The sequence below is a fragment of the Falco punctatus genome (assembly GCF_963210335.1).
Source record: "Falco punctatus genome assembly, chromosome: Z".
Lineage (NCBI taxonomy): Eukaryota > Metazoa > Chordata > Aves > Falconiformes > Falconidae > Falco > Falco punctatus.
This window is the reverse complement of record NC_137586.1, coordinates 55,956,377-55,969,562: the sequence shown is the minus strand read 5'-3', so window position 1 is coordinate 55,969,562 and position 13,186 is coordinate 55,956,377. Positions and strand designations below refer to the sequence as shown.

The 13,186-nt window shown below is 36.7% G+C and overlaps 1 protein-coding gene across 2 annotated transcripts in view; it reads left to right on the top strand.

Annotated features, from left to right (window-relative positions):
• The window catches only part of RNF38 (ring finger protein 38), a 113,303-nt gene extending 101,328 nt beyond the window's left edge, over positions 1 to 11,975 (top strand). For both annotated transcript variants that reach the window (XM_080372724.1, XM_080372725.1), the window contains 4 exons: positions 540 to 624; positions 2,107 to 2,228; positions 3,124 to 3,223; positions 8,463 to 11,975. In XM_080372724.1, the coding sequence (XP_080228850.1) occupies positions 540 to 624; positions 2,107 to 2,228; positions 3,124 to 3,223; positions 8,463 to 8,525 (370 nt within the window). In that variant the 3' untranslated portion in view covers positions 8,526 to 11,975. The remainder of the gene's footprint in view (positions 1 to 539; positions 625 to 2,106; positions 2,229 to 3,123; positions 3,224 to 8,462) is intronic.
• The last annotated feature ends 1,211 nt before the right edge of the window (positions 11,976 to 13,186 follow it).

The following is a 13,186-nucleotide window of genomic DNA, read 5'->3' as shown; positions in this document are numbered from 1 at the left end:
CCAGCATCACAGTATGTGAGAAAGTGAGTTTGTGCTTGCCTTCAGTATGGAAGTTGGTCCAGTGGCATATCCTGTTTTATCTTCATTATGTGTTTTAGGCTTAGCAAAAGTTTCAAGACTTTTGTATTTGAGAGCTAAAAGAACTTAGGGTTCCTTTTCTTTGTTGATATTTTATCCCCTTAAAGAAGTAAAACATATTTAAAACCAGAATGTCAATTCATTGTCAATTTTAGCTCTCCATAATCTATGGTAATCAAGAGATTCGTTTTTGTAATAGTGCTGAGCCTGGTTGGGAAGTATCATTTGAGACATGCGTGCAAAAGGCAGCACTGCCAATATAAAAAAGTGGCAAAAGTAGCTTTTTCCTTTGACTCTTTCACTTCAAATGTCTATTCTTGACTCCAAACTTAACATTTTTACCAGTTCTGACAACTTGTTGATTTGAGAGGGGTCGGTAAGGTAACTTTACCTCTGCCAGATGTTTCTGTGCTTTCCTTCAGCAAGACGCTGAACCTTATCATTGTTTGCTCTCGTGGTAGATCAATGCTCCCAGTGCCACCTGCAGTTGGACCAGCTTTCAGCTTTGAGTTGGATGTGGAAGATGGAGAGGTAGAAAACTATGAGGTTGGTGTGTGAACTACAACTACCTTTAAAGAACAGATGTTAGCTCAAGCAAAAGATAAATTTTTATTATATTTTGCTTTTAATCCTGCTTTTGGCTCTCAAATAGATGTAATGACTGTGAAGACAGAATCCAGAAACAATTCTTGTAGATTTTTTTTGCAATGCTGGATATTAGAAGTGCTTAGCTTTATTGTCTGTTGCTTTTTCCTAGAATCCTAGGCTAGTAATCACTAGATTGTTCAGCTTTTATATTCTACATGTTAACTCTTCTCCTTTTTAATTTAATTGATTTTAAATATCAAACAAATGAAGCGCTTTCAGAAGAACAGAGTAAGTTACTGGTTATATGTGCATAACTTTGCAGGATAGTGTTAATTTCATAGGAATAATTAGTCTAAATGTATTGTTTATAAAACTGCCTTACTGCCTTTTCTTCTTGGCCCTCAGGAGGGTACAGTAATTCACATCTATAGATGTAGAACCCTCTTAAATATCCTTGATAATTACGGGGCAGTTCTAGCTGTTGTGTCTTTACTGGTTCTGAGACTAATGGATTCCGTTTGATTTCTCTTCAGACAGTCATCATCAACGCTTACTTTTGCATCTCTTTGCCTGTGCTCCGCTTAAGAGCTCCGTATAGTTGCACATTTTCAGTTTAACAGTGAGAACTTCTGTAATAATTTCTGTGCTAGTTCAGAAGAAGCATCGTCTTATTTCTGAGAATTTGAACCCTAGCTTTGACAATACTAGAAATCTTTTGTAATCTGTATCATTTGCAGCTATGCCTTGATTCTCTATGACATTTATAGTGATACTCCCTTGTGAAGGAGTGTAAGTTACATATGTGACAGTGTAAATTAGTTACATATGTGACAGTGTAATTTATTTACATGAGAGGCTTTTAGTTGCAATGCTTGGCTTACAGAAAATTAACATAAAATTTAGCAAAAAAAAAAAGCGCTTACAGTTTGATGGTATGTATTTGTTTTCCAGACTGAGGATAAAATCTCCGTATTTCAAGTCAGCTAGCCCAAGACGTGGAGTGGGAATCGGAACCTGTCCCATTAAATTCTTGGTTTCTCTCACAAGACCAGACTCACATATTGTTAGAAAGCAAATCTGTTGACGATTTTTTGTGGTTACCAGCACTATTAATTTTATAGCAGGGTGAAAGGATTCTTCAGAAACAAAATACTTGCCAAGCTGTGCATGCAGCCACAGGACTGATTGGAAGTTGGGTCCTGGAGGTTTTGAAATCACAAAGAGAACATTTTGCATAATTAGAAGGATGGCTGAACTCTGAAAGTCTTTCCATGGGGCTTGTGTTGAAAGGGGTTTAACTAAGGTTCTAAACATTTCTTAACTGAAGGGTGTTTGTGCTTCCGGCTGGGGTGGTGAGGTGTAATGGAAGCCCCACCTCTAACGGAACCAGAGCCTCTTTGAGCAGTGAATTTCTAAATGTCCAGTTTCCATGTTTTGCAGGCACTCCTGAATTTGGCAGAACGTCTGGGAGAAGCCAAACCACGAGGACTGACAAAGGCGGACATTGAACAGCTTCCATCCTACAGGTTCAATCCAAACAACCACCAGTCAGAACAGACATTGTAAGTACATTGGTCTCTTTCAAAGGCCCATAATTTAGGTGACTGCATTTTCATTTCTTTTAACTTGCACCCTTAGCTAGGCCAGAAGGGCTTTAAACAATGTAATTTTCTTTTTTTTTTTCCTTGGGTTGCTTTCCAGATCAAATACTATTTATCCTTACTTTAAAACCTGTTTAGTCTCTCGTCATTTAGCTATCTTTCAGTTTAGTTTCTCAGCGTTTAAAAAGCCAAAATGGAAGAAGGGTGTTCTAGGATGTGTTCAGCATACTAGGCGTTGAAGTGGCATTGTGAACTTGTAATTTAGCTTGTGTTAAAATTTAGCAAGTATTGAAGTTTCAGGTGCTCCTAGTAGAGCTTGGTCAGTGGTTTAAGAGTGCACATTATTTTAAAAACCCCTTAACTTCCTGTGTTTGAAAGTTCTGCACAACCAAGTGGAAGGGGCGGTATAGATACAAAGGTGCTTAAAGTGACTTAAGTACCAAATGCTGTCTAATGTTTGAACTTCAGTGTAAGGATTTTTCTCTGATATTCCAGTTTCAGTGACCTTCAGTGAGTGACTTACTAGTAGGGAGTGAAATTCATAGTTTCTTACCTCCACCATTTTTGATTTTGATTAAATGTCTTCTGTTGGTTGGGTCTGTGAACTCCTGTGAATAGAAGCCCTTGCTGATTTGCGATTTGAAAGCACACCAAAAAAAAACCCCAAAAACCTGACACAAAAGGTCTTCTCAGTTTGTCACAGTACACACCTTCAACCACAGATAAAAATAACTGTAGCTACCCAAGGAGTAAAAGAGCTACCATGTTACAGTTGTATCTGTAAGGTTTTGTATGGAATGTGTATTTGTTGTTCTTACATAGCAGATAACATTTGAATTTTGTTGTCTTTTTTTAGGTGTGTGGTGTGCATGTGTGATTTTGAGACCAGGCAGCTACTTAGAGTCTTACCTTGTAACCATGAGTTCCATGCCAAGTGTGTTGATAAATGGCTGAAGGTAAAAATTAAATAAAAAATAATCCTGTCTCATAGGGAATTCATTATGTAGTTTGGTGGGAGGGGGTGGGGGTATTTTGCTGTTCCACTTCATTTTATCTTGTTTTATGTTTCTAATATTTAGGCTAGAAATGCCAATGGAGTGGAAGTACTGCCTACTTATTTTTCTAATAGTTGATGAAAGGTGTTTCTTTGTAGTCTTTGGCATAAGGAAAAATTAATACAGAGAGAACTCTTCATTGACAGATATTACTGTGTTTTCCATTTGCACAAAACAATGACTGTGCATTCAATTAATATGTGAAATTGAAGGAGACTTGGAAACAGAAAAGTAACATAATAATATAGGAAGTATGAATTAAGAGTTTCTGTGGTGATGGTGGCTTTAACTGTTTTACATATTCTGCATAGCAAGAATGAGTACTAATACCTTCCTCCCTACTTTGCTATTAACGTTAGGTTCCATGGCAAATAAAATACGTTATGTGTGTACATACATGCCTATGCAGAGAGAGAGAGATATTTTAGTATATAGAAACAGAAATTATTAGTTTCACAAAATTATGATATACCCTTCCAAGAGAATTTGAGCAGAAAAGAAAGGATCTAGAATCAGGGCAGCCCAGTAAGAGGACAGAGAAAATAGCAGTAGAGAAGGTATGAAGAGCAGGAAATAGAAATAAGTAGATGATGATACATAGGTATCTCTACAAGCTGCATTAGCCAGGTCTACTGCCAACAAGGTATTGATCCCCATCCTGTCTCAGCTTTGTTCAGCTTTCATTTAATCTCTATGTAGACTGTTGTGTGGAACACTGGAAGCTGCAGTTATCCTGTGTTAATACAGGGTATAGTCCCTAGAGAATTACAAATGGTGTCTGTTGTTTCCAAGAAATAAATCGAAACCCCTTGCCTTTATGGCTTCATAAAAGCAAGAAAATTAAGATCTTGGGCATACACTGAAATATTCAGGGCAGAGAATCAAAAAATCAAGTTTGAATTGGTATCATTATTTTGGATAACAAGGTATCAAGAATAATGAGAATAAAAACTGAGATATGAAATTGCTCTTGGGCTACAGTACCCACGGTAGTCTAAGGCTTCCACAGAATCTAAGGCCAGTGTAAACGTTTCCACATAGTGGAACATATGGAACCACATAGTGGAACCACAACAGTGCTCATAACTTTCAGTAGAACTGGTGTCCTTCAGTACCTAAATCCATATACACACCGAGAAACAGCAAGGGGAATGTAAACATCTAGTTTTGTTGTTATCACATTAAAAAGCCACTTACACACACACCCCACACCCACACCCCACCACACACCCCACACACACCGCCACACACCCCATAGTATTACCAATATATTTATGCTAGATGTATGCTGTAGATTATATATATTCAAGTGGTATTCTCCAGTGTGTCCCCCTACTCCTCTCGAGGAATGTACACTCTGGATTTGTCAAATCTTTTTGTTGCATGAAACTTGGTAAGTCATTTGTGGTGTGGACAGGGTACCCAGGGATGGTATTCACTCCATTTTATCAAAAAAGATCTAAAACACATGTGACATTGGCCTGTGAGGTGGTGGATGCTATAGGTCTATGTAGGTTAAACTGATTATATAGATTCTACAAACGACAGCTCCTTCCAGGCCATTAATGCAAAAAACCCCCTTCTGATTAATAAAGTCCCTGATCTACGGATTGCCTGAAGTTAGAGGAATATACCAGGGGAAGTATCATGCATGCTTGTCCTGTTCTCACATTCTTTCTTACCTAATATTTGTTTCAAGAGTCAGACAAGTATGTTGAGTTAAGCTGTTTTGGGACCTGGTGTGCAGCTTAACAGTTAGATTTAGTCAACTGGTAATGAATGGCAATCACATTCAGGACAGCAAAGTGAAAAAAACATATTTAGTTGAGTCTTTATTTTCATATTTGTACATATACTGTAGTAGTGGTGAAACTGCTTTTTTCTGGTGTTTCTGTCCCAGCTTAGAAGCTGTGTATTTTCTAACCTCTCCAAGTGTGGTATTTCCTAAAGGTTGTCTTACCACAGATAAACTCTGTGAGCACAAGAGTGTCAGCTGGGTAGGGGAATGAGGTGAAAGGCACACAGTGTAAACCTAAGGGGGGTGCAGTTATAGCCACCTAGAACTGCTTGTATTGACATCGTGTATTCCAGAGCTGGATGCAAAATGTTAGACAAGGTTAAAGCATCATGGTATAGGATTGCTAAGGCAATATATTTACACCATGTGGGTTTAGTTACACTGGTATGAAAATGGGTGTATGGAAATAAAGATTATTTTTCTTTGCAAACTATAGCAAATTACCTGTAAGACCAGCCTATTTTAGTTACAGCCTCTGTCTAAACTCAGAGTTAAGCAGCAAACATCTGGATGTGAGGATAACTGGAATATATTTTTAAGCTATTATTTTTTTGCTTCTTTATGTATTTGACAACTTGTTTTATATGTTGATAGTGTAGACATGTCCACATCCACGTAATTTACACCATCCAGCCAACAACGTGTTGATAAATTCTGCAAGGGGAGGTAAAAATTGTAGCTTTCAGTACTTGTAACTTTTTTCCACAAGGTAAAAAAAACAAAAACAAAACCAAAAAAATACCAGGTTTTCCCCATGTTTTACTGATTTAATGTTGCCTCTTTGAGGAAAGTATTTGCTCTCTAGTATTTCTAGAACTAGTTACAGAATTAGGGAGTCAGGTTGGTTCTTTTAAGTTTCACCATGTGTTAGTGGAAGGTTAGTGATCTAATCTGATTATTTAAAAAGAAATAAAAATCCTTATTTCACTGCTTGTTGGTGACGATGGAGCAAAAGAAAGGTATATAAGAAAGTTTTGTGGCTTTTCTATGCATGAGAGGTTTGAGCTGCCCAGCTGGTATAACGCTATGGATAGTACCACCTTTTCATGTAGTGTGAGCAAGTGAGAGGAAATGTTATTTTACAGTGCATTAGGTTCCTCACTTTAATGTATAATTCCATGGTTAAGCATGATTAAAGACTTGTTGAGAGATATAATACAGTGGACAAAGCAAAATTTAAAAAAAGAGAGGTTATCTTTCTGCTTTTTGTAGTATTGTTAACTCATTTCACAGTATTTGATTACTTCTTAATATCCTCAATCCCTTAGTCAAATATGAATCCATGAGAATCCTGTTCTTTTGTAAAGTAAGAGTTACCTGTCATTCCAAAAGACAGCTTGAAAACCCAGCTGTCTTCACCCTTAGGGTTTAGAACCAGTAACAAGGACAACTTGCCTTTATATTTAACGTTCTGACAGGAAATGCTGTATTATGCATGAGAAAAGACTAACTATAGTTTAACTTGGTTCTGATGGACTAACACCATAGTAGCGCAATGTTTTTTAGAGGATTCTAGAAGCCCTTCAGGACCGTTGTTGTAAATGCAGTTCAGTTCAGATATAAATGTCTATCCAATATTAAAAAAAGAATAATCAGTTAATTGGGTAGATTGCTGTCCTTACAGTACAGACGTTAAGTTTGCCTGAAAGATTGGCTGGTTAGAAGGTCAGTATTATGTCCACCTTAGTCCTTTTTTCACACTGAAGAATCACATTAAATGCCAAGAAGGGGGAATTAATTTTATGAAAGGCACAAGAATACAACTAAATTTGAAACAGATGTACATGTAGGATCTTGAAAAGTTACCTAAAAAGCACTGCGGCAGTGTGCATGAATACTGAGTTTATCCTGGCATAGTGAATTTATTTCTGCAATTCCTATCAGGAAATTACTCCCGCTGAATCACCTGTTTCATGCTACAAATGGTAGATGCTTCGTTATTTATCTGAGTGAATACCTTTTGATTCATTAATCCATTGAATTTTAAAGAACATGCCTTTTTATTTCAAAATTCATATTAGCTGAACTATATCTAGAATAATGCAAATGCAGTGTAGTGACCAAGTAATGACACTGTCCTCAAGTAATTTCAAAACTGCTAGTGAGAGAGCAAGAAATAATTTTTCTTGTTGATACTCCAGTCCATGCTTTACAAAAACTATAAAGCAATAATAACTACAGTATAAACTATAAAACAGTATGATAGTAGTAGTGAACAGAAAAAATATACCGTCATTTTAACTTGCATTACTAAATAGTGTTTTTCAGTAGTAACATGTTACATTCATTGGCATCGTTTGGATTTGAAATCTGTGGCAATGATTTCTGAACTCTGGCCTGCAGAGCCACATTTCTTGATGCTCTGACTTGTATTTTCGTTGAAAAATTTGGGTACCGTAGGAAAATTTGGAGTTGGAAGTGGTTGGTCCTGCAATTTTGAAACATGAAATACAGAATTTGGGCAGGGACAAGTTCTCTTCACTCGGCCCTTTGCAAAGGAAATGTTTTATCATAGATGTTACATGTTTGTTTGGGGCTTTTTCTCATCAATTGCCAAAATGAAATTAGCCTTTATTTGAAAAGGGGAATAAGAAGGCAGAAATGCTTTCCCAGTAGCTTAAGGAATGTTACTTCTCACCTATCTTACCTTTTTAAGGAAGCTGTAAAAGTAAGGGTCATAGGACATACTTTCAGTGAGTGCTTTTACTGCAGGGCTAAATTTAGATCTGCTTGTGTCTGTTGCTTGAATACCTGTTCATCAGGTTGTCTTTTTTCCCCCTTCTGTTTCTCTTTACTAAAACCACTTCCCTTTTTCACTGTTCTGCTTTCAGCTTTGACTAAGTCTTTGTGATGGGTTTCTGTGAGAATAACAGAATAAACAGAGTATGAAGAGACATGATCCATGATCACTAGAGCTTGTGACAATACAACATCTTCATATAGGACATTTATACAGCCCAAGGGTGCTAGTCTGGTTTTGGGGGAGTTCTCTGTAGCACACAGTGCAGCTTCTTAATTGCATCCATCTGATTGCAATATAATTATAAATCTGCATTAATAAAATCACCATCACCTAGATAAAACCTAGTTTGCCATTTTGCTTTAAAGATAAAAGGCTCAATTATTATTTTTTGTAAACATAACTTTGAATGGACAAACTTACTACACCATGCTACATAACAAAACAAACAAAAAAAAAAAAGGTGTAAGCACACAGTCTGCTCTTGTTTTGAGTATTCTTGAATTGCTTTTCAGTACTCACAGATGTCAGTGTCATTATAACATTACCTTAACGATGTATTTGTCAGTACAGTAAACCTGCTTTTGTTTCTGGTTTTACAGGCAAATCGTACCTGCCCAATTTGTAGAGCTGATGCTTCGGAAGTGCATCGTGATTCAGAATGACCAATCTAAGAGCACAAACCTGGTTTGGGTGTTTCTGGTCACATGTATCTATGAACTATCTATCGAACTTACCCATGTGACTTCCAGCCTACCCTTTACACAAAAGGGTCAATGGACCTTACTTTGCACTGTGTGACTTAATCAATTATAAAGCTTATAACTAGTCTTCACAGTTATGGGATTGTTATACTAACAGCGTGATTGGAACTCCAAAGAATGATTATTTTATTTTTTTTTTAGCTTAATTTTGTGTGTGCACTAACATTCCCTGGTTTTTGTGTGATCATTCCGAGTGTTGCTGCGAGATTACTGTGGACGTGATCTTTTAGCATGTGCTTTTATATAAAAGAAAAAGGAAAAAAAAACAAACCAGTGGTAGCTCCAAACAATATAGCAATCTACCTTATATAGAGCCTTCAGATACTGTGAGTGGGAGCGAATGGTATGAATGTGTGTTTGCTTGTGAGAGGATGCGTGAAGTGTGCTTGTGACTGAGTGTGCATGTGTGTTTGAGAACCTATATACCAGCATGTACTGAGAACGTATGTGTGTAGTAATAATTATGCTGCAATGTATAATCTTGTGTGTTATTTAAACAGTACTAGTACTGTACACTGGTTCCTTTCCTTGTGTTTGCAGTTGCACACTGAATGCGGTGGGTGCAGCAATTACAGACATTTAGTATTTCCTCCCCAATATACTTAGAGGTATAAAGACCTTTCCACCTACTATTCAAACAGCTGTTATGCTTCTCCTTCATTGGAGGCTTTAAATGTGTACCACTAAGGAGTACGTTGATTGTTCATACATGAGTAATGGTGGGGGTTTTAGCATATGTTACAAAGTTTGGGTTTTTAAGTGGCTGATTTTTATTTTATCAATGTAAAGTTGCAATATCGCACAAAACATTTAGCAATATTAACATTTTAAATTGCTAATATGAATACAGAAGTTTTTCTGTTTTCCTTTTAAATTTTTCTAGCTGGGTTTGCCAGTTATGTGCTTTTTCCATGAAAGGAAGCAGAGAGAACACTGAGAGTCTTGTGCAACAGCTCTTCATTTTTGGCCATTCTGCTTGCTAAGGACATAATCTTTTAGCTTACAAACATTGGCTTTAATCACATACATTCTTTGTAATTTACAAGGGAGTTTGCATACAGCTAAAATCACTTGAAAAAGGTTATAATTTTATTCCTGCAACTTCATGAATAAAATAAATTTTTTAGCGTTTTCTCAGAGAACAACAACTGCTTTTTTTTAGTTGTATCACAAGAGAAGGTGGGTTTTGGTCATTAACTGCAGAATTCTTTTGCTCTGATGCTGCTTCTTGCCTACTTCATTATTTCATGATGAGTGTAATACGAAGAAGGAACTCCCTTGGTTTTTGCAATCAAATTTCCAGAGCACTCTATTATAGGAGAAAATTGGAACACCTCCCAGAACAGTGCTTTGAAATAGAAGGGGATAACCTCTATTCAAGTGTTCTGAATAATCTTTTATTTGTGCTATTGAAAAAAAATCAGCTTTATTTATAATATTCAGACTGTTAACATCTTCAGTATGTTCTAGTAAAATATTTAGGTCCTCATATACTGTAGTTATTAAAAGGATGCACTTTTTGCAACAAAATTATTCTCCTAAATTCAGTGTCATTACTTCAGTTGCAGCAGCACAATTGGCACAGTTAGCAATATTGCTGCAACTTGCTGCCAGCCTCAGCTTTAAGTTTGTTCTCTATCATTTCTGATGCTTTTGTATGCTGCTATGCTTTAGTATCAGTTACAATTTCAAACAGTGTTAGATGTTCTCCATGCGCATTTCCCTTTGAAGATCTACAGACCAGTCGCAGCTCTTGGTGCAGATAAAATAAAAGCACAATTTTGCCCTGTTTCACATGCTCTGCCCTCTGCTTAGTTATGCAAGTAGTTCTCAAAGCCAGTGAGTCTTTCCATACGTATCCATACTTAAGAACACTAAATAAATAAAAACGCTCTTATATCAACTTCAAAATATTAGAATTTCTCCTCTTTTTTCAGTGGAGTTAAAGAATAGGCTTTTCACAATAACACCTAGCAGGTTAAATTACATGTAATAAGATTTATTTTTTTAACAAATAAAACCATGTTGTTTAAAAAGCATATGCTTACATTTGTCTTAGAAAACCTAGACTCTTTTATATACTGCAAAAGAAAAAGTTCCTTATGTACAGATTTAAACATAACTAACATTTCTGTGCTCAGTATTCAGTTTGAGGCATGAAAGAGGGTACTCTATCTAACCTAAATACAAATGAACAAGACACATTCTTCTGAACCAAGGGAAAGTAGTCCTCTTGCTGAAATTGGAGAAGTCTTGACGTGTAATGTCCCTTTTTCCCCCCCACTAAAACTCTGCAATGCAGCTGGAGATGGAGGATCTAAGTTGGTAAAATCCTGAAATTAATTGTTGCACTCTTATGGCTCATCTCTTCTGGAATGGTTCTTTTGTTTGCATGGGACTCTTGCAGATGTATGTGGACTTGCTTCCTGTGGTTAGTGTGTATAAACAGCACACATGCAGATGTTCTGAATCAGCTCAGACAAGCTACAACCGAGTCCTTTTTGTTGTGGCTGTCAAGGGAGGGGGATTCATGTTCAGCTGTGAACTGCCATGTGTTATGCACATTTGTGTGTAATTCCACAGCCTGCCATGGTGCCTGGCAGCACCTGAATTCAGCAAGACTTTTTTATGTTCATTGCCTTTCTGCCATTATCTGGCTCTGTCTTCCCCACCCCCAAAAAATCCAAACCTGTAATATGTTTGCTTTATCATATTGGCACTGCTGTTTTTTTTACATAAACTGTCAATTTAATTTGACATTTTAGTGGATATCAAGGCCTACAGGTAATTCCAATGTCTCATTTTGTGGCTTTCTTTAAAAAAAAAAAAAACAAAACAAAAACATTAAAGCCTTTTGTTGTATGCCATTTTGTACAAGCTCTTGAATGTGATTTCACAGCTGTTAATATATCATGTAATACCTGGGATGAGATTTACCAACCTCTTTAATTTTAATGGTAGAAAACACATTTTAGACTGAGTTATCTTTGGGCCTTTGTAAAAGCTGTGTTTTTTTCGTTGGTACATTGTTACCTCATTTTGCTACTTGTGTTTCAGATTTGCTAATGATTATGACAGCTTAGGGGTTTTGTTGGAATCATATTTTGTCAAGTGTTTTCTTTAAATCACACGCTATTTTATCATTTAACATGTAGTTTTAAATGTATTATAAATACCTGTAACCAAATCATTTGAAGGCTTGATAAATTTTTAACAAAATTTGTACATTTTTTATGAGAGTTACTAGTAATGCTTTACTAGGTAGTGCAATGAATTTTTATTTTTAATCCCTGTGCCCAATTTTGGAGTTGAGAGAGTTGTTCAGTAATAAATGTATGATGTACACGTACACAATTTTGTCCTGTTCTTTCTCTTAGAAAGAGGTGCATTGGGTTTTTTTTTCATTACTCTGCATATTTCTGTGGGTGATCATGAAACTCCAGATATCGGCAACACATGCTTGTGTTGTAGGGGGAGGTTTTGCCACCTTAACTGTAGTGCGTGACAGACTTCTTTTAAACTACTTTCAGAGATCATAAGAAAATTATATGAAATGTGTCATATTTTTGAAAGTGTAAAATAACTGTAATTCTTAAAACTTAAAGCCTTGCCTGAAAGATCAGTTTTCTAAAGATGTCACTTAGTCAAAAGAAGATTTGCAGGGATGGAGGTGTTCCTTAGACATATTATTTGCACTGTATGTCAGCTGAAGATGTGTTAATGCTTTGCAGTGCCCTAACAGTGGTTTAAAATACATCCTGAGTTAAGGATGAAACTGAATTATAAGCAGTTTGGTTAGCCAGGGTCACACAAGAAGCTGGTGGTGAAACAAAAACAAAACAAAAAAATATTTGTTTTTGTTTTTAGTATGATGATGTAAACTAAATTGACAGATGTAATTATTTAAAAGACTTTTGTTTATGCAGAGCACTTAATAACTTCATCAATAGCAGGTGTTCTTGGTACACAAACATATTTGAAGATCACTGGTGCTTTGAGAATCCTTATGCAAAGATTCAGATACATGTCTTGTGGATTTATAATCTTGGATAACAACTGGTTTGCTCTCTTTTATACAGCAGATGCTAATTATTTATTACACTGTTGAAAACGGACAGTGCTGTCAGTAGTACTTGCAGAGCTAAGGTGCCAGGGGGCTGGCTTAGATCCTGTACCAGCCAGGCCTGAGAGCAGAGCAGGGCTTTTTGGTAAAGATCATAAAATATCTCGATTTGGAAGGGAACCCGTAAGGATCATCTAGTCCAACTTCTCACAGGACTACCTGAAAGTAAACCATATGACTAAGAGCATCTGGGCTATTCTCATTGAACTCTGACAAGCTTGGTACTAAGACCACCTTCCTGGGGAGCCTGTTTGAGTGATCAACCACCCTCTCAGTGAAGAACCTTTTCCTAATGTCCAGTCTGAACTTCCCAGCTTCGTTCCATTTCCTCGTGTCCTGTCAATGGTCACCAGAGAGAGGAGATCAGCACCTCCCCCTCCACTACCCAACTTTAGGAAGTTGTAGACTGCAATGAGGTCACCACTCAGCCTTCTCTTCT